The sequence below is a fragment of the Calliphora vicina genome, chromosome 4 (genome assembly GCF_958450345.1).
Source record: "Calliphora vicina chromosome 4, idCalVici1.1, whole genome shotgun sequence".
Classification (NCBI taxonomy): Eukaryota; Metazoa; Arthropoda; class Insecta; order Diptera; family Calliphoridae; genus Calliphora; species Calliphora vicina.
The window spans coordinates 58059939-58085980 of record NC_088783.1 but is presented as its reverse complement, the minus strand read 5'-3'; the positions used below and the strand labels follow the sequence as shown (position 1 = coordinate 58085980).

At 29.4% G+C, this 26042-nt stretch overlaps 1 protein-coding gene across 3 annotated transcripts in view; it reads right to left on the bottom strand.

Moving 5' to 3' along the window:
- The window catches only part of scalloped (TEA domain transcription factor 1 homolog scalloped), a 349252-nt gene that overhangs the window by 24085 nt on the left and 299125 nt on the right, over nt 1-26042 (bottom strand). For all 3 annotated transcript variants that reach the window (XM_065507577.1, XM_065507575.1, XM_065507576.1), the window contains exons 2-3: nt 21766-21902; nt 14924-15062 (exon numbers count right to left, since the gene is read on the bottom strand). In XM_065507577.1, coding sequence (XP_065363649.1) covers nt 14924-15062; nt 21766-21902 — 276 coding nt within the window. The remainder of the gene's footprint in view (nt 1-14923; nt 15063-21765; nt 21903-26042) is intronic.

The following is a 26042-nucleotide window of genomic DNA, read 5'->3' as shown; positions in this document are numbered from 1 at the left end:
TAAGGGTATAAAATGTTTGAGGACATTTATTACATGACAAAAAAAAACATTTTGAGCAAATGCCAAAGTAACATCTTCTAACATTAAGCAAATCTTACAATTTTCGAGTTATACGTAATGAATTTAAAAACAAAATATTTACTAAACTTTTATTATTAAATTCTGTTTAAATAAAATAAGCCTAAAGAAAGCACATCACTTTCTTTTAAGCAAACAAGATTTTCTTTAACAAAACCCTCAAAGTAGGCAACACATTTAAACTCACGCCCTAAATACTTGCTACAGTATTAAGAATGTAAACATTTGTATAGCAAACCAAAAAAAAGGAAAATATTTATTAAAAAATAAAAGTGTCAAGTCATTTGATTTGCAAAAAAAAAAATAAAACAAAGAAACAGATTATTTTGCTACTGATTTTTTCAAGTTTTTCTTTTTAACAGTAGACCTCAATAAATATGCAAATTTATTTTAACAAATTTTCTAGTTGTCACTGTAAAGAATATATGTATGTAAGTGATTACACACTTATATACAAATAAAACAAAAAAAAAAAACACTTTTACACTCCGACATTACCTACTTATATTAGGGTGGGACCAAAAAAAATGTGGATGTTCTAAACTAAAATAAAAATTTAATTCATTCCAAGATTGCGTTTCTCAAAATTGTTGTCCTGGGTTCAGTATTTGATGAGCTGAATCGAAGAATAAAAAGACCTTTTACATGACAGAAATATTTCATATGTTTCCTTTGCGAGAAATATGAAAAAAAAAATCTATAAAAACCTTAAAAAAGGACATTTTTGTCCTTTGATCAAGCTCATTAAATACAGACGCCAGGACAAACATTTTGAGAAACAAACTAAACTTTCAGTTTAGTTGGGATCCTCGACACCTTATTTTTCGTCCTTGGAAACGGGGCCAACCTAATGTATATCCTTGCAGAGTTGGTTATTGTGTGTATATTTTTGTATTTGTTTGTGTTGAGAAAAAGTGTTTTAAAATTTATAACTTTTAAGGTTAAACAATTTTCAGCAAAACTATATGTTTTGCAACAAAACAGGAGACAGTTTTAACAAAATGACAAAAGCAACAAGAACAGGAAAAAAAACAATAACAACAGAAAGGGACAATATGCCCAACACAGTAAAGCCATGGCACAGCACTTTGGTTTTATATATTTAAGCTCTAGTATAGCTGTAGCTCTAGCTGGGTATACCAGTTTACAAAGAGGAACGAATTGTTTTTTTTGGTATGTAAAAATTGTCCTTTAATAGAATGTGTTTTTGTTTTTGTGTGAAACGCACACATACACAGGACTACATTACATCCACACACACACATTACAAATGTACCTTTTAACATAGACAATTTGGTTAAATGTTTGTACAGACAGAGACATGGGTTTAGGGTGGCTGGGTAAAACAAAAGACTTTGTTGGCTACGTTTACGACGACCGAGTTTTGTAATTTATGTCCTTTTTCATTTAAATGATAAAGTTTTTTTTTTGTTTTGTTTGCTGTTATTATGAATTTACGTAAAGGGTCGTCTAACTTTTATATATATACATTCATACAAGGCAGATTCTTATGACCAAGGTTTAAAATTTATTGCATTTTATATTTAGGTTTTGTGAATTGAATTTGATTTTTATGGGCTACATTTTCTATAAAGGCCCCCCTCTCCCCTCACACCGTAAAAGAAGTATGTAATTAATTTTAAGAGTGTGATAATAGACAACATTTTTACTTGCTCTTTCGTTGTCTCTTTCTAAAGGGGATTTTTGTGCATAGAATAGGCAAATTGTTTCTAAAGTAGTGTTTTAAGCAGTAAAGGTTTTAAATAAGAAATAGTTTGTAAAGAGCTTTAGGTTATGTTGTATTTATGCATAAAACATAACGCCTTAAGATGTGCTTTAAAATAATTTTGATATTTTATTTATTTGTTAGTTAGTTGATGTTGCTGACTTTGTGTTTTGTTAGAATATCAAGTAAAAATGATTGCTGTAGTCTAAGGCCTGAAGGTAAATACATAATTGTTATACTTTTTTAAATACATAATTTGGATTTATTTAGAATTTTAAAAATATATATTGGTGTTAATTTGTTTATCATAACCAGTTGTGTTCAGAAATATGATTTACATTAGGATAGTGCTACTAAAATAAAAGTTTAGCTTGGTTCAAGGCACCATTGTTAACATTTTTGATTTAGTCTTAAACTAGAAACAGCTTAAGCATAAATAGTTGATTAACGAAATTTCAGATTTATACAAAAAAACATTACAAAACTGATATATTTAACCTTTTATTAAAACCATTTCCATCAGTATAATCTAAATTAAACTCTAAAGGTAGGGTCACACACAGCAACTATTTGATCAAAAAAGCGTAACCACTTTTTTAGCACAAATTTGTTTGACGTGTTTACTATTACAAGTGTTTTGTAAGATCAAACAGCTTCAAATAAAATAAAACTCAATTTTTTGTTTTGAATCATCCTAAGTAAAATAAGCTTTTGAAATAAATAAAAGAATTCAAATGTATTTTATTTAGTGGTTACGTCTTTTTCGTCAAATATTTGTCATGTGTGACCCTACCTTAAGTCACTGTTACCCACTTATAACTTAAGTAAAGTAAAGTGTTTCGTCTAAATTTGATCTTCGATCATAACTGTATGATCATCATTAATCAAAATTTTGACGCATGGTTTTAATTACACTTGCATATTTGGCAAACTAATTAACTAACTCTTTTTAACCAACTGATCTTGATATTTGAAGATTAAACACTTAGCATGTATGGGTTAAACAAATTTAATTGTTTTCCCATGTCTTATTAGCAGACGTTTTTCGAAGTTTTTCCAAAACTGTTTGTTGTGCTAGAAAATATCAATAATTCATGATCAACACACGATCAAAAAGGCAAACTAATCATTTTGGGCACTGAAAAAGTATGAAAATCATCAAAAATTCATTTGAGGACCAAGCTCCACCACTATTCATCGAAAGTGTGGTCCGTCCTGAAGTATGACTGTGAATAGATTAAGCATCTTTGCAGGTATTCATTAATCGCTTATTACGAAAACTGCTCAATATATTTTGGCCGAATGTTATCACAAACAGAAACCTGTGAGAAAGAGCAGATGAAACTCCAATACGTATCCAGATCATCAATCGTAAATAGAGTTGGATTGGCAATGTACTAAGACGCACTAACGACAACGTAGCCAAGATGGCAATTCAATGATAGTAGAAGAAGAGGAAGACCAACTAACACCTGGAGGAGACAAATCGAAACTGAAACAAATTCCACTGGAAAGTCCTTGGCCGAAGTGAAGCTGATAGCACAGGATAGATCTCAAAGGAAAAAGTTTAATGTGGCCCTTTGTTCCATCTTGGAACCATAGGAATTAATATATCGTGATTTTGAGAGAGACATGATTTAAATTTCGATTTGAAAAATTTTACTAAATTGAAGTCATATTCATATAAAGATCTTTTATATGATTTTCGACATTGAATAACTCAACATCAATAGTGTGCTGTTCTTTACTTTTGGCAATAAAAAACCATTCCAATCCACAGTGATTTTCCGAATCCAATCACGATAGTCATTCACTTCAACATAAACTACTGAAATTCCTCAAAAAACTGGTTTTTGCATTGGACAACATGAATATTGAATGCTCGTCATAGTTTAGTGCCTCTATTAAAAAACTTTAAGATAAAATAAATCATGACCATTAATTAAAAAATTATGAATTTTGACATGGGTTAACTCATTAGCAATGTGCTGATCAATTCACCTTGACTTTTGGTGCTAAGCCACCATTCCGATCCATCGTATTTTGCCAGTCTTTCCTTGATCGTCGTTCACTTTATTCTTCAAAACCCGGTTGTTTTTGGCAAAAAATATAGATGCTGTACAGAAACTGATATTCAATAATCAGTGAAAAAAATCAATTCTGTACTTTGTAAAACTTTTAAGACAAGCTAAATCCCCAAAAAAAAATCGAAGGAAATAACTCTTCTCTTCTGAAAAAAACAGAGAATTTGCTAATTTGAATACCGCTCAAAATTAAAGTCTGGAGTCGATTAATCCATAACAAAACTACAAAGAAGCAAAATGGTTACAACATTTGAAGACAATGCTTAAAAAAATGGCAAATTTTAGATCGTTCTCGTTTATAATTTGATCTTCATCCTTGGACGAAACTTGTGAGGAACATTTCACCACCTTGCCCCTCGTGGGGAGCGAAAAGTTTATGTTTTAACATAAGTTTCTCTAACGAAGTACCTCGAATCAAATGATCGATCTTTTCTAATGAAAACACGATCGTGCAATGTTATTAGAACAATGTAGACCGCTATTGCTGGAAAAGTCTTTGCGACAAATTTTAGATCGAAGCGCTTGGTTGACACTTTCCAATGAAATGCAGTGTTATTAGAACAGCGTAGTCCACTATAGCTGGAAAAGTCTTTGCGACAATTTTAGATCGTTCACTGTTATAATGTTCCCTTCGGATCGAAACTTGTAACGAACATTGCGTTGGAGGCGAAAAGTTTGGAATCATATCCAACAAAACTTGTTCTTTAATGAAGAACCTCGAAGCAAATGATCGATCTTCTCTAATGAAAAGCTGATCATACAGTGTTATTAGAACAATGTATACTATTCTTCGGAGTAATGAGAAAAAACAACCATCAAACCCGAAAGCTCAGAACCACGATTATGTGAGTTCTCATATAGTCCTCAGTAGAATATATATGATCGGCCATAAACTGCTGATTTGTCACCTCTTCATTCTATTCCCACAAAACAAAAGATCAATGTTTTTAACAATATTTTTGCAATAAACTCTATTTTGTGGATGTTTTCGGATAAAACTTGTCCTCGTCAAACATTTCATCAGATTTCTGTATTTGAATCTAAGAATAAATGAGATTATTGTTAACAAAGAAGTCAAAGCTAAACACAGACAGCACAAATGTAAACTAAAGTTGCTCAGTCTGATCAATCAAACATTGCTAAATTAATTTTTACATTATATAGGTTCTCAGAAGGGTCTCTGATGATCAGCGGACTTAGAAAACTTTATTAGATGAAGAATGATGTCAAAACTGATAACAATCCCTAAAAGGAACGGAATAGAAATGTGTAGCCTGATTGGTTCCTCGATGTTAGGAACCAGGTTTAGTTGTACCACTTTTAACGAATAACTATTTAACGGATCTGTTACTTTAACTTGGCGTTGGTCTAGACAAGGTATTGTATATTGGCACCTTCTAGAAACTTTGGGTCAGGTTACGGGACGATCAGTACGATCTTGTAGACCAGTGTCTACAAGTTTTGATTTGATAGCCAAATTAGTTTCAAATTCATTAATAAATTGCCACAATTGCACAATTTAAGTTATATGTTGATATAAACTCTTTTCATGTGTCACAGAACTAGTACATTTAGGACAATTGTTAGGAATATCCATACAAATGAGAACTCTGGTAGTTTAAATGAAGTTAGGAGGCCAGAGTGAGTCTCCTGTTTAAACAGATTTCTAACTTAAAAACATATTTAATTTAAAATACAAACTCTATGTAGCCTTTTTATCTCTTGCAAGGAATCAATATTCACTATTGTTTTAAAAAGAAAACCCCACAGTAAGTTATTTTTTTCTTAAGCTTACAAAATGCAAAATTATCATTAGACCGCTTCTAAAAAAATCAGTCAGTTAGTCAATGAATTATTATTATGAGTATTCGAGTGAGTGAGTGAGTGAGTGTTACAAAGTTCAAAACAGTTATACTTTGGCCATTTATTCATTGTATACGAGCAACGAGTGTGGGAGTTCCTAATGTGGTTTATTGTAGTTTACGTTAAACATAGAGCTGCCAGGAGTTTTGCCAAACAGTTGACTGAGTGATATTGTATTTATAAGATATGATAACTTATGATGTGATATGCCTGAAAGCAAAAAAAAAAAAAACTTACATGTGTTTTTCTATTTTTTAACATACAAATTCTAAGAGTTTTTGCAATACAAAATGCTGTTTAAAAGGTAGGTAGCGCCTTTTGTTTTTTTTTTTTTTTGTCTTTTCTCGTCATGTTGAAGTTGATGATGAGGAAATGTGCTGTAATCACATTTAATGCATTTTATTTATGCTTCCCACATTATGTGACGTTTTTTTTTGTTGTTTTCGTAGTTTCTTCTACATGTTTAACATTTACATGTTTTGTTTTGTTTTTTTTGTAGAATTTTCTGGATAATTTTTATTGTTGCTTTTTTTAATCTAGTGGAAAATTTTTACTATGAGTGAATATCATCAAGTGTGGGGGTATTATTGCAAATAGAAACAAATTATATGATGGTTAAATGGGATAAGGAAATTTTAATTTAAAGTAAATTACAAAATAACGTAAGTGTATAAAAAGTAAATGACAGTTAAGTCGAATTGAGAAATACTTTAAAATTTATTTTAAAAAATTCAATATTTTGAGCAGCTAAGTAGATGGACTTTAAGGACAGCTCTTGTAACAAAAAATCCTATCATATTTTCATTCATTAAGGGTCTTTTATAAATGATCGATGACATTATGTATGGAATATAACGCCGTACAAAGGCCTGCCGCGGCTGGGTGGCGCCCTTCCGAAAATTCCATTTTTTTTTCCATGACTCTGGCACATAAATCGGGCTAAATTTGACAGATGGCTTGAATAATGTTGGCTTGGAGGGCCGCTGGGGTTTGTGAATTATTCGCAGAAATGCGACTTAAGAAAACCCCACAAGAAAAAGTCTAACTGGGTTAAATCACACGATCTCGGTGTCCAGGTCACATTACCTACACATGTGATGACCATGCCCTCAAATCGCTCATGCAGAATGTCCAATGTGGCAAGAGTTTGAACTCACATGTCCTTGGTGTCTATATCATCTAATTCAGGCCAAAAGAAGTTGACAATCATGGACCTATAACTCTCGCCGTTGAAGGTGATGGTCTGGTCTACGTTGTTCTTAAAGAAATATGGACCGATGAAGCCGGCAGCCCAAAATCCACACCAAACAGTGCATTTGACGATGTTGGATCTCATGCGGATTGGTATAGTCCTTAAATAGGCCTCATCGCTAAAGATGATTTTTTAATGAAATTTAGGGTCAATTTCCAACTACTCGAGAGCTCATTAGCGAACACACGTCTGTGTCTATGCCCGTGTTTTTGAACGCTATATCCGTCCATGGTGATTTGGTGAAACAAACTGACAATTCGACAGATGTAGCTTCATTTATATGGCCGCTAGCAACTGTCAATGTTCGGAAGTGTTTATTGGATAACCCTTTAAATACTTTAATGTTGCTTTCAAACCCAAAACATATTTTGCTTCGAAAACAAAAAACCATGAGAAAGCAAAAACTTTTAATATTTATTTTGTTACAAGTGAAATATTTGGCCTTAAGGCTGTATTTTATATTTTAAACAACCAAAATGACACAAACATACAAACCAAACAAAAAATGTACCATAAAAGACTGGGTACTTGGATTTATACCTCCAATGAACACACACTTAAATTAAGGGTAAACAATCCACACACACACATTTTTACAGCTTAAAAGTATGCTGTAGAAAATATAAAGAAGCAACAAAAACAGGCTGCTAAAAGCATTTACACACACATATTTTCAGCTTAAAAATATGCTGTATGAAAATATAAAGAAAAAAGCAGCATTTATTATACCAGGATTTTATTTCTCTTTTCACAACTGGTTTTACTGCCATAGATTATTAATATTATATAATTTATATTGTATAGATGCGAATATAAATACATATAAAATTTGCATAGATTTTGTTGGCAAAAATGGGGAGGTTAAATTCAATAAATTGTAAGAAGAAAGCTAGTCAAAAGGTAATATACTAGGTTTATGTGTAAATATGAAATATGAGACGTTTTTTTAGATTCAAGAAAAGTACATAAATATGTTTTCCTATATAAATAAATATTTACTTGCTAAATTTAGCCTAAAAGTATGCTTCAATTATTTATATTAAATGTAGATACAGTTTATTGAAATATCTTAAAAACATACAACCTTAAGGGCAAATATTTTCTTATTAAACATAAAAAGATTTTATATAAAACATGAAACTAAATTAAACCTTTAATATATTTAAACAATATGTTAACAAGTGCCTTAAAGGTGTAATTTTTAAGCCAATTTTTATTTTTTGTCAATATATTACAATAATTAAAACACTAATATGCAGCTTTTTATTATAATTAAACTACCCGTACTTGCCAAAATTCCCTAGCATACCTTTAGGAGTTGTTATTAATGGCTAAATTTTGCCTATGTTAATGGGCCTCTTTTAAATAAATCAATAACTTATTTTTTATTATCATATTTTAATCTGTCCCCTTTAGTCCTTCCGTTATTTGTTTTTTTTCTACATTTTATTGTTACACTAAACTAATTTTAATATCAAATTTTGTTTTGATTTATTCTGTTAAAAACAAAGATTTTTTTCTAAAACACTTTGAATATGGCATATAAAATAAAGGAACAATTTTTAAATTCAATTTAAATACTTGTCCACTCGATTTATTTCAATATTTTAATGTTCTTTTTTTTGTAGCTCAAAGGAATACATTTTTTCAATATTTTTCTATAAGAGTTCTCTTTTTACCCCTCAGATAAAGTTAACTCATGCAAAATTCATCACGTTCCTAGAACTCACACACACACACATCCATGCCTGCAAAAATATATGGAGACAGTTGGGGAAAAAATTAAGAGGAAAAAAATACGAGGGTTGAGGAACTTTTTTAGAGGTTCCCGAGAGGCTCATTTTTAGAACATTTGCTACAATTATTTTCAAATATTACAAATGACTAGAGCGAGAAATTAATTGACATAAATTTTTCGTAGCGAAAGTATTCCAAGTGGTGGCCAATTGGCAATGAAAATAAAGTAAGAATGTTAAATTCGCCTGCCAGAAACATTGTGAGTGGACTGAGAGGTAATGACAACTGGAATTCTACTCTCTTGTAAATGCATGTTAAATTTTCAAGCTCGATGCTTCATTTTAAAAAACTTGAAGCTTCTTAGTTTTGACAATATTCTGTCAAAAATTATATGAAAATCGTAAAAATTTCATTAAATTATTTTCGTAATGAATTAACTGAACAATAAAGAGCGAAATAAATAACTCGATTTTAGTTTTATCGATGAAGCACTTTCCAGGTATAACATTTTTTTTTTCAAGATGATCGTGTCTATTGATCCATAGAAATTGTGAAAACGTTTATAAAATAGGTCATATTTTAGGGATATGCATCAGTAGCAGTCGTTTGATATGTACACAGCAGTCGATTATACTTGCTCTCGAAGTATTTCAATTTATTTCGAAAAATCGATCATGTTGACTTCGTAATGTGATCAGCAATTAACAGTTAATTCGTAATATCACACCTCAAGGTCTTTATACAGACCGTAGATCTTTATACAGACCAAATTCAAGTGCATTCGTAGGTCTTTATATAGACCAACTGCAAGTGCAAGAGTAGGTCTTTATATAGACCAATTGCAAGTGCAATCGTAGGTCTTTATATAGACCAATTGCAAGTGCAAGCGTAGGTCTTTATATAGACCAATTTCAAGTGCAAGAGTAGGTCTTTATATAGACCAATTGCAAGTGCAATCGTAGGTCTTTATATAGACCAATTGCAAGTGCAAGCGTAGGTCTTTATATAGACCAATTTCAAGTGCAAGAGTAGGTCTTTATATAGACCAATTGCAAGTGCAAGAGTAGGTCTTTATATAGACCAATTGCAAGTGCAATCGTAGGTCTTTATATAGACCAATTGCAAGTGCAAGCGTAGGTCTTTATATAGACCAATTTCAAGTGCAAGAGTAGGTCTTTATATAGACCAATTGCAAGTGCAAGAGTAGGTCTTTATATAGACCAATTGCAAGTGCAATCGTAGGTCTTTATATAGACCAATTGCAAGTGCAAGCGTAGGTCTTTATATAGACCAATTTCAAGTGCAAGAGTAGGTCTTTATATAGACCAATTGCAAGTGCAAGAGTAGGTCTTTATATAGACCAATTGCAAGTGCAAGAGTAGGTCTTTATATAGACCAATTGCAAGTGCAGGAGTAGGTCTTTATATAGACCAATTTCAAGTGCAAGAGTAGGTCTTTATATAGACCAATTGCAAGTGCAAGAGTAGGTCTTTATATAGACCAATTGCAAGTGCAAGAGTAGGTCTTTATATAGAACAATTGCAAGTGCAAGAGTAGGTCTTTATATAGACCAATTTCAAGTGCAAGAGTAGGTCTTTATATAGACCAATTGCAAGTGCAAGAGTAGGTCTTTATATAGACCGATTTCAAGTGCAAGAGTAGGTCTTTATATAGACCAATTGCAAGTGCAAGAGTAGGTCTTTATATAGACCAATTGCAAGTGCAAGAGTAGGTCTTTATATAGACCAATTGCAAGTGCAAGAGTAGGTCTTTGTATAGACCAATTTCAAGTGCAAGAGTAGGTCTTTATATAGACCAATTGCAAGTGCAAGAGTAGGTCTTTATATAGACCAATTGCAAGTGCAAGAGTAGATCTTTATATAGACCAATTGCAAGTGCAAGCGTAGGCCTTTATAATACCAATTTCAAGGGGAATCGTAGTACAATTTCTAGTGCAATCTTAAGTCTTTATATAGACCAATTTTAAGTGCAAACGTAGGTCTTTATATAGTCCAATTTCAAGGGAAATCGTAGTACAATTTCAAGTGCAATCTTAGGTCTTTATATAGACCAATTGCAAGTGCAAGAGTAGGTCTTTATATGGTATCGTAGAACAATTTTAAATGCAATCGTAGGTCTTTATATACCCTTTAGAAGGTAGTATTTTATCTACTAGAAGCAGTCTATTGTAGAGTCAATTGTCACTAAGTGTTCTTTTCTAATGCGGAGTGTAGTATTTGTAATTTATGTAGGGTCAATGGACTTCTGACTAGGACACGCATATGTTTAAGTAACTAGTCAAATAGCTCATTCTGTAACCAGTGCTTACCCCAAAGATAGGCCAAATCTCTATTTCGGGATACGTAGCTAGAACTGCTGGGTAATGTTATATAATAACTTTTAAACCACCCGCGTATATTTTGTATAAAATGGCTTTCTATTATATAACACTACTATTTAACTTTGACTGTATCTTTTCATTTTCTTTCTTCATTTCCATTTTATTTATATATTTTTTTATTTTTTTACTGTGTGTCATTTCTGTCTTGTGAAGCACAAGAATGGAGATGAACAAAAAAGTAAAAATAAATAAAACAGAACTCAGCAACGATTATGTCTGAAGGATCTAATGTGTTGTGAAGAGAGAGAGAGAAAGTTCATGTCCTTTTTTGAAATTTATAACTGCAGAAGAGTTGTTGATGTTGATGATGATTCGGATGATGAGACGGACGGAAGGACTAAAGCTGTTGTCATGTTTTGAATATGTTGCTGATGATGATGAATTGTGAAATGTTTTGTGACAAACTATTTTACAGGGAGTTTGCAAAATAAAAAAAAAAAACAAAAAAACTAACAACAAAATAAATTTATTTCATAAAACTAAAAGAACTGTTTGAATATTATGTTTAAGCAAGAGACAGCAGCTACACTTAGGAGTGGTCTGTGTCAAGCAAGCAGCAAGTGGAGCAGAGTGTTTGAAAGGAATAATGAGAAAAACAGGATACTGGAAATGTCCTTAAGCATATTAGGACCATGTTATAAACTAATGTTAAACATTTGCACATTCTTTAGTTTTCTATTGTAGTCGATTTTATTTTTTTTTTATTTTAATTTTTTTGTAGAGAGACTACTTCTGTATTATTTAAAATTAAGTGCATTAAAAAGTGTTTTACAAAGTTTATATGCAGACAATGGTGAGTTAGTTCTTTTTTTCAAGCTTTATTTATTAAAGGCAGGAAATAAGAAATTTAGATACAGAATTTAAGAAGGAAGCTATCAGCAAATAATATACAAAACTATGGGCAATTTAAAAGGAAATTTTTGGAAATTAAAGTAATGCTAGCAGCTTGAGGATAGATGACCTAGATTTTAATAAGCAAGTAAATATTTGAAAGAATAGAGTGTAATTTTGATGAATTCTTAAAATTTTGGAACAGATTAGCTCTACATTGCTACACAGCTCAAGAGCGAATGTATTAAATTGCTCCTTTGAATTGAAATTGGTCTATAGAGACCTGCAATTGCACTTGAAAATTGTATATATAAAGACCCAGGATACCTCTTGAAATTGGTCTATATAAAGACAGACGATTGCACTTAAAATTGGTCTATATAAAAACATACGAATGCACTTGAATTTGGTTTATATAAAGACCTACGATTGTCTCTGAAATTGGTCTATATAAAGATCTATGATTGCACTTGAAATTGGTCTATATAAAGACCTACGAATGCACTTGAAGCTGGTCTATATAAACCCACGATAGCACTTGAATTTGGTCTATATAAAGACCTACGATTGCCCCTGAAATTGGTCTATATAAAGATCTATGATTGCCGCTGATATTGGTCTATATAAAGACCCACGATAGCACTTGAAATTGGTCTATATAAAGACCTACGATTGCACTTGAAATTGGTCTATATAAAAATATACGAATGCACTTGAATTTGGTCTATATAAAGACCTACGATTGCCCCTGAAATTGGTCTATATAAAGATCTATGATTGCACTTGAAATTGGTCTATATAAAGACCTATGAATGCACTTGAAGCTGGTCTATATAAACCCACGATAGCACTTGAAATTGGTCTATATAAAGACCTACGCTTGTGCTTGAAATTGGTCTATATAAAGACCCACGATAGCACTTGAAATTGGTCTATATAAAGACCTACGATTGCACTTGCAATTGGTCTATATAAAGACCTACGCTTGTGCTTGAAATTGGTCTATATAAAGACCCACGATAGCACTTGAAATTAGTCTATATAAAGACCTACGCTTGTGCTTGAAATTGTTCTATATAAAGACCCACGATAGCACTTGAAATTAGTCTATATAAAGACCTAGGATTGCATTGAAAATTGGTCTATATAAAATCATACGAATGCACCTGAAATTGGTCTATATAAAGACCTATGATTGCACTTGAAATTGGTCAATATAAAGACCTATGATTGCACTTGAAATTGGTCAATATGAAGACCTACGCTTGTACTTGAAATTGGTGTATATAAAGACCTACGATTGCATTGAAAATTGGTCTATATAAAATCATATGAATGCACTTGAAATTGGTCTATATAGAGACCTATGATTGCCCCTGAAATTGGTCTGTATAAAGACCTATGATTGCACTTGGATTTGGTCTATATAAAGAACTACGTTTGTACTTAAAATTGGTCTATATAAAGACCTACGTTTGCAATTCAAGAGCGATTGTATTAATACAAATATTTTAGTTGAGAAGTTCTTATAGTCTGCAGAGATTGTAAAATATATCTATTTCCATACTAATAAGAAGGGGGAACAGTAACCACTTTTTTAAAGTTCAGTTACAACCTAATTTTTAATTTTAAGCCCACATTTACCATATTTTGTTCAATTAATAGTCTGTTTTCTTTAAATTTTTAGACGATTTTCGAACTTTCTAAAAACAGCTAAAGTCCTCCTGGAGTTTTTATTGTATAACTTGATGATTTTTGTTATAAAAACATTTAATGATTTTGATTATAATAGTTTTAAAAGCGGACCTTCTTCATTTGAGAGAAATGTGCCCAAGAGTCCTCCAAGAATTAAGCCCCAGTGGCTTATGTACCCCTTAACTCAAGTTTTTGTGTTTCTGTTTTTAGTTTTTTTTACCTATTTTCTGTTTTCTTCAGCTTAAAATCCAAACATCTGTTTCATTTAACCAAAACAACAAGTCATTCATAAATTAAGAAATTAAGTTTTCAAAAATCACTTTAAATTGTAATGACTCTTTAAACGTTTTTTAAATACAGACATCAATATAAATTAATATTTAAAAGTCAAGTAAAAACAAAAAAAAAAACTCTAATGACATAAGTATGATGTAATAAGACCTCAATATCAACAACATTATCAAATAAAAAAATTCAAAAGAAAGCAACAGCAAAGAAAGACCTGTCCACATACAATATTTAAGTTACAAATAAAATGGAAATTTTAAAAAAGAAACCAAACATAATATCGAAAACCAACAGGTATATTGATGACGACTTTAGAGACATAATTACAACACAAAAACAGATACAAAATCCGGGCAGACGGTTAGACAGACATCTGCATAACCTTTACAACGAAACGTCTTCACGATACACAAGATGTGCAATTATTGCCGCACACACAAACAGCTGGCAATCAGAGGCATACAAACCAACTGATGAAGGAGATGAAGAAAGATAATAATCTTGTTTTAAGTTTTCTTTTTCAAACGCACGCATTTAATGAGCTGGCTGGAAAAGACTACAATGCAGCCAAAGATGCAATCAAAGGCACGCAATGGCAACTCAACGCCACATGATAATAATGTTGAAGGAAGGCAACAAAAGGATGACATATATTACGTGGGTTGGCTCATTCACAAAATCAAAACAGAAAAGCAAAAAAAAAAAATCAAAGAACCTAAAGTCAAACCAATACCAACTGTCTTTTTTACAAAGCCACAGTTTGAAATCATTTTTGATTTATGATTTGTATTTTTGCTGTAATTTAGAGCAGAAAAAAATCTAAAGAACCGAGTAGCCTGTCTCTTTTACATTTCATCATAACCTTAATTAACTTTTTTATCTTATCTTGAAAAATATATCAGATTTAATTTCTATAATACTTTTCCTTTTGACTTAAGGGATTTTATAGTATGTGATTGTTGACTTACCATACATTTTACCCTCATCTGAGAGTATAATTTTTCTACGTCCACATGGTGGATATATTGAGAGGGCTTCTTGAAAACTTTGTTCAATATCTGGACTCCAAACACCTTCGGCATCGGCATTTGAGAGATCTTTTTCATCCTGAAAAATAAAAAATAAAAAAATATTCAATTATATTTTTAAACAAATTTATATAAATAAAATCTTCCAAATCAAATTAATATTTATTATATTTTGGAGATATTCTAAATGAAGCGGCAGAAAAATTCATGAAATTCGGAATCAAACGGTTTAGTTTTCACAATTTGCGATGTAAACCAGCTCATTTCATAATATTCAAAATTATCCGCTTCAATTTTCATAGAATTCAAATTGAACCGATTCAGTTTTCATAATATTTAAAGTGAACTGGTTTACTTTTCAAAATAAAAAGATTCATAATATTTGAAATAAACTGATTCTGTTATCAGATACTCGAAAAAAACTGGTTCAATATTCGAAATATTATAAAAACCGATTCAGTTTTCACGGTTTAGTTTTAATGATATTTAAAATAAAACAGTCCAGTCGTCATGATAATTGAAGTAAACCGATTCAGATGCATGATATTTGAAATAAACCGATTAAATTTTCATTACATTCGATACGAATAGTTCAGTTTTATTATTTTAAAAATGAACCGGTTAAGTTTTCATCATATTCGAAAAAATTATTTGGTTTTTCATGAAGTTTTCGAAGTTTACTAGTTTGATTTTCTTAATATTCAAAGTTAACTTCTTCAGCTTCATGTTATTTCATTTAGTTTTCATCTTATTTGATATGAAAAGATCTATTTTATGATATTCGAAATTAATATTATGAAAACCGATTCAGTTTTCTTGATATTCGAAGTGAACTGATTCGGTTTTCGTAATAATAAATAAAACACTATAGTAATCATGATATTTAAAGTCAATCAATTCAGTTTTCATAGTATTTGTGATGAACCGGTTCGCTTTTTATTCGCTTAAAAGCGAATTGGTTCTGTTTACATTTGATTCAAAATTAAAAAAAAATTCGATAAAGTTTAGTTTTCAATCGATTCTTAATAAAGTGGTTTATTTGATTCAAACCTAAATATTCATTTGACCTTAAATAAACGAGTTATATTTGTATTCTATTCTAAATGAATAGGTTTAGTTTTCATTCAATTATAAATAAAACAGTTCTGTTTTCATTCGTTTATAAAAAAAACTGTTACAGTTTCATTTTATTTTAAATGAACCGGTTTAGTTTTCATTCGATTATAACTAAATCGGTTCATATTATATTCGTTTCTAAATGAAACCGTTCAGTATATAATCGTTCGAATCATTCGATTCTAAATGAACCGTTTCAGTTTAGATTCGAATCTAAATGAACTCATTGCGTTTTCATTCGACTATAAATAAATTGTATAATAAAATAATTATAAAAAAAATCTGTTCAGTTTTCTTTCGATTATAAATGAACCGGTTCAGTTATCATTCGATTCATAAAGAACCGAAATAATTTTATTAAATTATAAATGAACCGGTTAAGTTTTTATTCGATTAGAAGTGAACTGGTTCAGTTTATATTAGATTGTAAATGAAGTTGTTCAGTTTACTAAATGAACTCGTTCTGATTTCATTCAACTATAAATAGACCAGGTCAGATTTTATTTTATTCTAAACTAGTTGACCGCCCCGACTTCGCCCGGTTGCATTTACTAATGTTAGTTCTTCAAGTCTCTCCAACCCACATACACCTGCCAGATCTTATTTATTTGCAAATAAAATATCTAAATTTGTGATGCATACTTTAAGGAGCTTTTTTATTACAGAATTTTTGAATTTTTTTTTCTTTACTAACCATGTGCTGAAAATTTCAAATCGAATAAAACAAAAATCAGCTCCAGCCGTTCTCACGCGATGCCATTACAAACATGGACCATTTCACTTTTATATATATAGATGAACGGATAAGTTTTTATTCGATTCAAAATGAACTAGTATAGTTTGTATTCGATTCAAGATGAAAAGGTTAAGTTTTATTCTAGTTAAATAATCCGGTTAAGTTTTTATTCGATTCTAAATGAACCGGTTTTTTTTCGCTAAAATATAAATGAACCGGATCAGTTTTCATTCGATTAAAAATGAACCGGATAAGTTTTTATTCGATTCTAAATTAATTAATTTAGTCTGAATTGGATTCAAAATGAAAGGGTTAAGTTTTATTCAATTTTAAATCACCCGGTTTTGTTTTTGCTCAGTAATAAATAAACCGATTCAGTTTGCATTCTATTAAAAATGAACCGGTTAAGTTTTATTCTATTTAAAATCATCCAGTTAAGTTTTTATTTGATTCTAAATGAACAGTTTAAACTTTAATTCGATTTTAAATAAACCGGATTAGTTTTTCTTCGATTCTAAAATTTCTCAGATTCTTAGTTTTTATTCGATTAAAACTTTTGTTTGATTCTAAATGAATCGGTATATTTTTTATTCGTTTATAAATTAATCGAACTTTCATTCTTTTATAAATGAATCGAACTTTCATTCGATTATAAATCGGCTTAGTTTGTAATCGATTCAAAATTTTCTCAGTTCTCATTCCATTCTAAATGAAACCGGTTCGGTTCCTATTCGAATCCAAAAGAACCGGTTTAGATTTTATTAATTTATAAATAAACCAGTTTGGTTTTAGTTTTCATTGGATTCTAAACGAACCGATTTAGTTCCATTCGATTCTAAAGAAATCGGTTCTGTTTTTATTCGATTCGAAAGAACCATTTTAGTTTCAAATTCGATTCAAAATGAAGCCATTATGTTTATATTCGAGTAGATTTAGTTTTCATTCAATTACAAATTAATCGATTCAGTTTTGATTCGAATATAAATGAACTCGGTAGGGTATTATTTAACTATAAATTAAACAGTTTACATATTATTCGATTGTAAATGAACCGGTTCAGTTTTCATTCGATTTTAAATGAACTTGTTCATTTTTTAATTTATAAAGCGGTTCGGTTTACATTTAATTCAAAATGAAGTGATTTGGTTTAGTTTCTATTCGATTCTAAATTAAAATATAAACCAGTTTCTTTTTACTTTATTACTTTGCGTATTCTACACATCTGTTAATATTTCCTGATATTTCCATTGAACACATTTTCCTATAACATTCCCACAGTAATCACTATAGCAAAAAAAAAACCTTCAAACATAAATCATTTCCATCTTTATTAAGTTATAAAAAAATACTGGTTACATACATACATAAATTTTCAATAATTGTCATAAATTTATGAATGTATAAAAGTGTATCTGTCATGTGTTATAAAAACTTACTTACATACAATATTGTTTAATAAAGTGTCATACATATGACACTCTCTCTCTGTTTCTCTACTTTACTCGGAAAGTGCAATGATACCTACTCATACAACAAATTAATATCCTCAAAAAACACTCGTATATGAAATTTTCTCACATCATTGTCATCAGTGTCAATGAATGTAGTTATATAAGTGTGTATCTGTGTACATGTGAGAGAGTATAAGTGTAACACTTGACTGCAATTACAAGTGATTTTTAATTGTCAAGAGTGTCACATAATAATAATAAAGTACTTTAAAAAGCCAGTAATAACTAAAGTCAAGTACGAGGGCGAAATGAAAAGTTTAACTTTGAAAAACTTTTTCAGCTTCATGTTTAAGCTTAATTCTGTTGTAAGAATGATATTTTAATTTTATATTGACATTTAGAGAACTTTTCAGTCCATTCTTATACATTGCGCTCTGTTCTAAAATGTGACACATAATCAATGTGCGGGTTGTAGTAGACTTTGGAGATATAGGACAATGCATAAAGTTTTAAAGAAGGATCATAATCTAATTTTGCTGCCATTGCTGCTGCTACTGCTATTAAGCACTTTCAGCTTTAAACCTAAAAATGTCTCACATTACATGACACTTGTACTCCTCCTGTACTCCTCTGAACACTCATTAGTTACTCAGTAAGTGAGTTTAGAGTATTAATATGTGTGTTTTATTTTTTGAAGTATCAATAAGTATCAGTTGTTGTACTTATATTTTTTTTTGTTTAATTTTTGCCGTTGCTGTAATTTAAGTGTCACACCTAAAAATTATGTATGTGTGACTATAGTTATGTCAAGTACCTTGACTACTGTTGTATTTATTACCTCCCCCATTTCACTACAACTGCTAACTATGTGCAAGTACTTCTATTTTTGTTAGGGATATTATTTAAAAACCATATGAGTATGTTTGGACATAATAAATCATTGTTATATGACTCCTATTTAGTTGTCAGAATTTTTGTATTTTTATTTTTTTGTGGTAAAATATATTTGTTAAATTAATGGGAATGAAATAAAACAATATTAGAATTTCATTTACTTAAATTCCTGTAGACACTTAAACGTAGCGAGAATTCTAGAAACTACTCCAGATGTTTAATGATTTAAAATGAACTAAATCTTGTATTTTTTTGGAATTTTAAAGCATACTTTTAGGAATTTCCTTTAATATAGATAGAACGCATCAATCTCTAAAGTATTCTTAATAATTTATACAATTTTCATACTTTTTATGTTTTCAAACTATTGTAAATGAACCGGTTCAATTTCCATACTATAACTAATGAACCGGTAAAAATTAAAAAAAGTACAGATGATCCGGTTGAATTTTCACTCAATTCTAAATGAACCGGTTCAGTTTACATCTGATTAAAAATGAAGTTATTCAGTTTTCATTCGATTAGATTTAGTTTTCATTCGATTCTAAGTGAATCGTTTCAGTTCAGATTCGAATTCGAAACTTGTTTGTTTTTCATTCGACGATAAATAAACCAAGATCATTTTTTATTTGACTCGTTTTCGCTCACTAATAAATAAACCTGTTCAGTTTTTGTTCGATTCTAAATAAACCGCTTAAGTTTGTATTCGATTCTAGATGAAACGGTCAGATTTTTATGCGATTCTAAATGATACGGTTAAATTTTCATTCGATTCTAAATGAAACGGTTAATTCTGTATTCGATTATAAATGAATCGAACTTTTATTCGATTATAAATGAATAGAACTTTTATTCGATTATAAATGAATCGAACTTTTATTCGATTATAAATGAATCGAACTTTTATTCGATTATAAATGAATCGAACTTTTATTCGATTATAAATGAATCGAACTTTCATTCAATTATAAATCACTAAGTTCATTTTTTAATCGATTGGAAATGAATCGATTTAATTTGTATTCGATTATAAAAGATTTAGTTCAGTTTTTATTCGGTTATTTTATATTATTTTCATATTTCGCTTATAAATGTATCGTTAACTTTATTTTTCCGATGAACTGGTTAAATTTTCATTAAATTCTAAATAAACCAGTTGGTTTTTCATAATTTTTCACTCGAATATAAATATACCTCATATTTTTGCGACATTCGATCATAAATAAATCGTTTTATTTTTCATTAGATTCAAATTAATCGGTTAAATTTTAATTCGATTACAAATGAATCGGCCTTTCTTTTGATTATAAATGAGTCGGTTAATTTATCATTCAATTAGAAATTAATAGATTACATTTGTATTTGATTACAAATGATTTGGTTCCGTTTTTATTCGATTATTTTTTATTCGGTTAATTTTTCATTCGATTATAAATGAATCGTTTAATTTTTAATTCGATTATAAAGGAATCGATTAATTTTAAATTCGATTATAAATGAATCAAACTTTTATTCGATTAAAAATTAATCGAAATTTGATTCGATTATAAATGACTAGGTTTATTTTTCATTCGATTAGAAATGAATCGATTAAATTTGCATTCGATTATAAATGATTATTTCAGTTTTCGATTCCATTCTTTTTTATTCGGTTAATTTTTTATTCGATTATATATTAATCGATTAATTTTTTTTTGATTCTCAATGAACCGGTTAAATGTTCATTCGATTGTAAATTAATTTAACCGGTTAAATGTTTATTCGATTATAAAAAAGTCGTTTACATTTTCATTCGATTATAAATGATTTGGTTTCAGTTTAACGAGCAGGATCTGTATTAATTCGTTTCAAAATTGACCGGTTCAATTTCCATTCGATTATAAATGAAGTAGTTCAGTTTTTATTGGATTCTAAATAAACCAACGAAATTTTCATTTAATTTAGTTTTATTCGATTATAAATGATTTGGTTTTTATTCGGTTCTAAATGAAGGAAATGATGATTTCGTTTTGAATAAAACCATTCAACTGTAAATAAACCGTTAATTTTTTATTCGATTCTAAATGAACCAGTTAAATTTTGATTCGATTTAAATTGAACCTGTTCGATTCAATATGATGGTTCAATTTTAAACAGATTTCAAATGAACAGGTTCAGTTTATTTTTGATTCGAAATGAACAGTTTTAATTTTCATTCGATTATATTTGAAACGGTTCAGTTTTTATTCGTTTCTAAGAATACAAATATTAAATTTTTGTATTCTTGCATTTTCATTATATTCTTGGTGAGTTCCATTCTGAGTGAACCCACTGAATTTTCATTCAATTTAAAATGTATAGATTTAATTTTCACACTACTCTTCTAAATAATTCAGTTCAGTACTCATTCTTTTGTCAAATTTAGTGGCTCTAGCAATAACAAATCTATTGATTCCGAATCTCAACTTTTTGTTAAAAATTCCTTTATGAATTATTTATGTTCTCAACTGGGTTTTTCTTATTCACAAAAAAATATTCATGCATTTTTTAAAACTATTCTCAAATTTTATATGTAATTCTATAAAAATCATTTAAATCATACTTACATCACTCATATCGCCCACATCTAAATTTTTACTATCTACCATACTGCCATTTGAGTCAGCCGGTCCGAGCGAACTCGGATGGCCGGCACTCACTGGCGTCCACGGTGAGGTTATAGTGCCAGGGCCAACTATACCGTCTGAAAAGAAAGAACAAAAACAAAATAAAATTAGAAAAACAATAAAAAACTTCAAAGGTTAAAATTTTAAATCATTATTAAAAGCTTAAAAAACCAAACTTTTTTAAAAGGTCCCCAAAAAGTCTAGCAATATTTATAGAAGTTATTAGCATGTATAATGGTTGTACAAATGATATTATGTATGTAGGTGGTGCTAAATATAAACTAACATTTACTAAATTTATATATAGAGAAATAACAATAAGGGTATTCACAATAGAAAACAATATAATTTTATAGTTTTTTTTAATATAAAATTTTAATACAGTTTGAAATTTAACCAAACTCATTGGTTTTATATTTTTTATTTTGTTTGTTTTTTACTTCTATAAATGAATAGCCTTATTTCAAGAGTTGATGACACTTTTCAAAACCCCATAAACAAATAAACAATTACAAGTGACAGGGACTGCAGCATTCAACATGGCTGGTGTTTAATATTTATGCAGCAAAATACATGCAAATACAGAGTGTTTCAATAAGAGGAGTTTTATTTATAAAAACAATTGCAAAATAAATTACCATTTCAATGCAAAATAATGCATACAATGCAAAAATACATTTTTTTTCTTGCAATTGATGATTTCGAACCACTTCGTTTTTCAATTGAATATAAATAAACCGAATAATTTTTCACTCGATTATAAGTTAACCTGAAAATTTTGCAACCGATTATAAATTATCTTATTAATTTTCCTTCGATTACAAATTAATCGTTTTAATTTTCATTAGATTCTAAATTAATCGGTTAATTTTTTATTCGATTATAAATGAATCGGTTAATTTTTAATTCGATTATAAATAACTCGATTTTTTCATTCAAGAAGAAATAAGTCGATTAAATTTGTATTCGACTACAAATGATTCGGTTAATTTTTTATTCGATTATAAATTAATTATATTAATTAATTATAAAAATCGATTAATTTTGTATTCGATTATAAATTAATCGAAAAATGAATCGAAAAATGTTCATATGAATCGGCCTTTCATTCGTTTGTATATGAATTCATTCGATTATAAATGACTCGGTTTTTTCATTCAATTAGAAATGAATCGATTAAATTTGTATTCGATTACAAATTATTCGGTTAATTTTTCATTCGATTATAAATGAATCGAAAAATTTTCTTATGAATCGGACTTTCAGTCGTTTATAAATGAATCGAGCTTTCAATCGATTATAAATGACTCGGTTTTTTTCATTCAATTAGAAATGAATCGATTAAATTTCTATTCGATTAAAATGATTCGGTTAATTTTCCATTCGATAAAAGAATCGGTTTATTTTTCATTCGATTATAAAAAATCGATTAATTTTCCATTCGATTATAAATTAATCGATTATAAATGAATCAAAAAATGTTCTAGATTGAAAAACATACAGTACAACTTGCTTACAAGAGGGCACAATTTCCATTCTATCGATATGCAAGCTGACTAAGTCTGTCTCATTAACTTTAAAGGGCAACAATTTCTCTTCTCTTCTTGCTACACCCTGTCTCTCTCTGCACACACTACATGGAAATCTATGCCATATATTTACATTTTTTTTTTCACCATAAAGCCCCAAAAAATCCACAACAAAATAAAAACCAAAATCATCATATATAACTTTTGCGGTTTTACATTTTTTTTCTTTTGATACACTGGCGTGTCAAATGTAAATAGAGAAAAGTGTTTTTTGACACATGATTTTAGAGCATGGTGCAGCAAATAGCAAAACAAACACCTAAACGTTTAAAATCATATAGATATGAAGTAGAGTTTTGAGCCCTAAATATAAAATTGAAACATACTAGATGCACAATTTGTGCATTTAAAGTGTTTTATGAGCTTAAAAAAAGCTATCAAATTGCAACTAATTTCAACCACATGTATTTTTTTTTATTTTAAATAATGGTTTGGTTTAATATTATTTTGTTTGTTTTCTGTTTGTTGGTTTTATATCATTTTAAAATACTGAGATTGCAACATTTATCACTAAATGTCCACGAGAAATAGCAGCAACTCACTCACTCAGTCAGTCATTCAAAATTTGTCATTTGGCGTATCTGGCCAGTAGGACACAGACGTTTTGCCGAAAAAGATTGTATGCAAAAGAGAGTGAATTAACAATTTGTTATAGTTTTAAGTGGGTGTTGAAAAATTGTTATGATTTTCTTTTAGGATTTAATTGTTTATGACATACAACCAAACTTTTAGAGACTATTTTTGAAATATAGAAATTTAGATCAGTTTCAAAATGATCCGGTTTAGTGTTCATGCGATTCTAAATAAATGGCTTTAAATTAACTCGTTTCGAAATGAACCGGTTCTGTTTTTATTCGATTCTAAATGAACCGGTTCTTGTTTTATTCGATTCTAAATGAATCGAATGAATTTTAAAACATTTCATTTAAAATTTTGAAAACTGAACCGATTTATTTAGAATCGAATGAAAATTATAACGGTTCATTTCGAATCGAATAAAACCAGAACCGGTTCATTTCGATCCGAGTTAAATTAAAGTCGTTTATTTAGAATCGTATGAATTGAACCGTTTCAATTTTTATTCGATTGTTAATGAGCCTTTATAATTTTCATTTGATTCTAAATGAACCGGTTCAGTTTTCAAAATTTAAAATGAAATGTTTTAAATTTCATTCGATTCATTTATAATCGAATAAAACAAGAACTGTACATTTAGAATCAAATGAAAATTATAACGGCTCATTAAGAATCGAATAATAATCGAACCGGTTCTATTCATGCGATTCTAAATAAATTACTTTAATTTAACTCGGTTCGAAGTGAATCGGTTTTGTTTTTATTCGATTCGAAAAGAACCGGTTCAGTTTTCAAAATTTCAAATGAAATGTTTTAAATTTCATTCGATTCATTTAGAATCGAATAAAACAAGAAACGGTTCATTTAGAATCGAATGAAAATTATAACGGTTCATTTCGAATCGAATAAAAACAGAACCGGTTCATTTTGATCCGAGTTAAATTAAAGTCGTTTATTTAGAATGGCATGAATTGAACCGGTTCAATTTTTATACGATTCTTAATGAGCCGTTATAACTTTCATTTGATTCTAAATAAACCGTTTTAAAAATTTTAAATGAAATGTTTTAAATTTCATTCGATTCATTTAGAATTGAATAAAACAAGAACCAGTTCATTTAGAATCAAATGAAAATTATAACGGCTCATTAAGAATCGAATAATAATCGAACCGGATCAATTCATGCGATTCAAAATAAACGACTCTAATTTAACTCGGTTCGAAATCGATTCTAAATGAATAGAATGAAATTTAAAACATTTCATTTAAAATTTAAAACTGAACCGGTTCATTTAGAATCGAATAAAAACAGCACCGGTTCATTTAGAATCGAATAAAACCAGAACCGGTTCATTTCGATCCGAGTTAAATTAAAGTCGTTTATTTAGAATCGCATGAATTGAACCGGTTCAAATTTTATTCGATTCTTAATGAGTCGTTATAATTTTGATTCGATTCTAAATGAACCGGTTCAGTTTTTACTCGAATCTAAATGAATCGAATGAAATTTAAAACATTTCATTTAAAATTTAAAAACTGAACCGGTTCATTTAGAATCGATTAAAAACAGAACCGGTTCATTTTGATTCCAATTAAATTAATGTCGTTTATTTAGAATCACATGAATTGAACCGTTTAAATTTTTATTCGATTCTAAATGAACCGGTTCTTTTTTGATTCGATTCTATTGATCGAATGAAATTTAAAACATTTCATTTAAAATTTAAAAACAGAACCGGTTCATTTAGAGCCGAATAAAAGCAGAACCGGTTCGGTTTCTATTCGATTATAAATGAACCGGTTTTTTTTTGATTCGATTCTAAATGAATCGAATGAAATTTAAAACATTTCATTTAAAATTTTGAAAACTGAACCGGTTCATTTAGAGTCGAATAAAAACAAAACCGGTTCATTTAGAATTGAATAAATACAGAACCGGTTCATTTCGAACCGAGTGGAATTAAAGTCGTTTATTTAGAATCACATGAATTGAACCGGTTCAATTATTATTCGATTCTTAATGAGCCGTTATAATTTTCATTTGATTCTAAA